The sequence below is a fragment of the Mycetomoellerius zeteki genome, unplaced genomic scaffold, assembly GCF_001594055.1.
Source record: "Mycetomoellerius zeteki isolate Tzet28-1 unplaced genomic scaffold, Tzet1.0 scaffold305, whole genome shotgun sequence".
In the NCBI taxonomy this organism is placed as follows: domain Eukaryota; kingdom Metazoa; phylum Arthropoda; class Insecta; order Hymenoptera; family Formicidae; genus Mycetomoellerius; species Mycetomoellerius zeteki.
The window spans coordinates 19,920-22,407 of NW_017257289.1; the positions used below are offsets into that span (position 1 = coordinate 19,920).

Consider the following 2,488-nt stretch of genomic DNA (forward strand, 5'->3'; position numbering starts at 1 on the left):
CTCCCCCGCTGTTTCTTCGCGCGCGCGCGCTCGGCGAGGCTCCCGTAATTTTTACATAAAAGGAAACCGCTGGGGATTAGAAAAATGACCTAACGCTAATACATGGCCCCCTGGAGATTTCGCTCGCTCGCGTGTCCCGGCTCGGGTCAGGCGCGAAGCCGCGCTTTGTGACGGTGGAGGATCGCTACGAAGCTGCAGCAAGACTGCAACGTCACAATATATATGAAGATATGCATAAATCATTACGTATATTCAAATTCAAATAATGAGGAATTTAAATATAATTATATATGAGTTATACAGCATTATATAAACTTATACATAGGGTGACCATCCGTACTCTTTTTTCGGACGTCCAAGCGGATTTTCAATGTACTCTTTTTTTATACTACTTTTGAGATATGGGAGCGACAAGGGATCGGAAGTTATTAAGTCACTAGCTGTGTTCAGCGGACTCAACAGTTGAGTGAGCGCTCGCTGTTATTGATGTATTCTTTTAGATTATCCAATCAGCATTTCAGATCTGGAAGAATACATCAATAACAGCGAGCGCTCACTCAACTGTTGAGTCCGCTGACACAGCCACCGTGACACTGTCACGTGAAATATAAGGCCGGTTCTTTTTGGCTAAACTTTTGCGCCGATTCATTTTTCTTCCTTTTCTCTCCAGGAAAAAAGAAGGCAAGGAATATATAATATTATATTGGTCGCGGCGTGTTGCTTTCGCCGTCGATACCTTCGGACGAGTTATTTCGTCCAAGTCCGATCGCGGAGTATTGCTTTCGCCGTCGTTACCTCCGCGTTATTTCGTCCGCACCGGCTTCCGCCGCGAAACGCGGGGTCTCGTCCATCCGACAAGACGAATCCCCAAGCCAGGGGCTGAGTCTCAACAGATCGCAGCGTGGTAACTGCTCTACCGAGTACAACACCCCGCCAGGTACCTAAGTCGTCTACAGACGATTCCGAGTCTCGACATCGAACTCGCGAAACTCATGTTCGACCGTTAGACGCCGTGCCGTCGTAGCGGTGAGATCCCGACGACGGGCGATGGCACCGTACGGAAAACCGGGCTCGTGCGACGATCGGACTGCGTGGACCGGCCGCCTAGTAGTATCATATTGTTTTGAGCCTTTCGACTCACGAGACTCCTAGAGATATCATCGCCACTTTTGACTAGAGAGATTACGGCCTTAGAGGCGTTCAGGCATAATCCCACGGATGGTAACTTCGCACCACCGGCCGCTCAACCGAGTGCATGAATCAAATGTCTGAATCTGCGGTTCTTCTCGTACTGAGCAGGATTACTATCGCAATGACTAGTCATCAGTAGGGTAAAACTAACCTGTTTCACGACGGTCTAAACCCAGCTCACGTTCCCTATTGGCGGGTGAACAATCCGACGCTTGGCGAATTCTGCTTCGCAATGATAGGAAGAACCGACATCGAAGGATCAAAAAGCGACATCGCTATGAACGCTTGGTCGCCACGTTATTCCTGTGGTAACTTTTCTGACACCTCTTGCTGAAAACTCTTCAAGCCAAAAGGATCGATAGGCCGTGCTTTCGCAGTCTCTATGCGTACTGAACATCGAGATCAAGCCAGCTTTTGCCCTTTTGCTCTACGCGAGGTTTCTGTCCTCGCTGAGCTGGCCTTAGGACACCTGCGTTATTCTTTGACTGATGTACCGCCCCAGTCAAACTCCCCGCCTGGCAGTGTCCTCGAATCGGATCACGCGGGAGTATCACCGGCGATCAGCCAAGACCTCACGCCACTCTGACACATTTGGCTCTAGAACACCGTGACCGCGGGGGCACGAAGCCCTCGGGGCACGCGCTCCGATCCAACCGAGTATGTAAGGAAACGATGAAAGTAGTGGTATTTCACCGGCAATGTTGCCATCTTCCACTTATGCTACACCTCTCATGCCTCCTTACAGTGCCAGACTAGAGTCAAGCTGAATAGGATTTTCTTTCCTCGCTAATTTTTCCAAGCCCGTTCTCTTGACAGTGGTTTCGCTAGATAGTAGATAGGGACAGTTGATATTAGTCGGCTTCGTCACGAAGACGGAGCGAACGTGCCACTTCACCCACAAAGGCATATGCTACAGACCAATCTCTACCATCCATCAAAACCACCCCGAGAATGGCGATGGAAAAACGCAGCAGCGCCTGCAGGGTCAGTTCTGCAGGAATAAGCAGTTTTACCACGACACGTCTCGAGCCCTAAGTTTTCGAGGCGCCTCGTGCAGGCGGGGAACCTCGGGGCGGCACACTCATGCCGCCTAAACGCCCAGTTTCGCCTAAACGCACGCCCTGACCCTGAAAATGAGTAATGTTCCCTAAACTGTTCGACGGTATTTCGTCCATGATGAGATACAGCCCATTCAGTTAGAGATATTCCTGAGAAGAGAAACAGGCCTCCCTTTACTGAATTCATAAACATCGTTTCCAAAGTTGCCAGTCTGCCCTGGTGAACAATCCCAGAATCT

At 50.0% G+C, this 2,488-nt stretch overlaps 1 protein-coding gene across 1 annotated transcript; it reads left to right on the plus strand.

Moving 5' to 3' along the window:
• The first annotated feature begins 1,423 nt into the window (after positions 1-1,423).
• LOC108724528 (putative uncharacterized protein ART2) lies at positions 1,424-1,777 on the plus strand. Its single transcript, XM_018450952.1, has 2 exons — positions 1,424-1,499; positions 1,569-1,777. The coding sequence occupies exons 1-2, from the start codon at positions 1,424-1,426 to the stop codon at positions 1,775-1,777; spliced, it is 285 nt and encodes a 94-aa protein (XP_018306454.1).
• Positions 1,778-2,488: the final 711 nt, after the last annotated feature.

What these genes read in the sequence shown, in the direction of transcription:
- LOC108724528 (XM_018450952.1), top strand. Translation starts at nt 1,424, where the DNA reads ATGATAGGAAGAACCGACATCGAAGGATCAAAAAGCGACATCGCTATG. An exon ending in GTCGCCACGTTATTCCTGTG is followed by an intron (nt 1,500 to 1,568) that starts GTAACTTTTCTG and finishes GTGCTTTCGCAG; the next exon opens with TCTCTATGCGTACTGAACAT.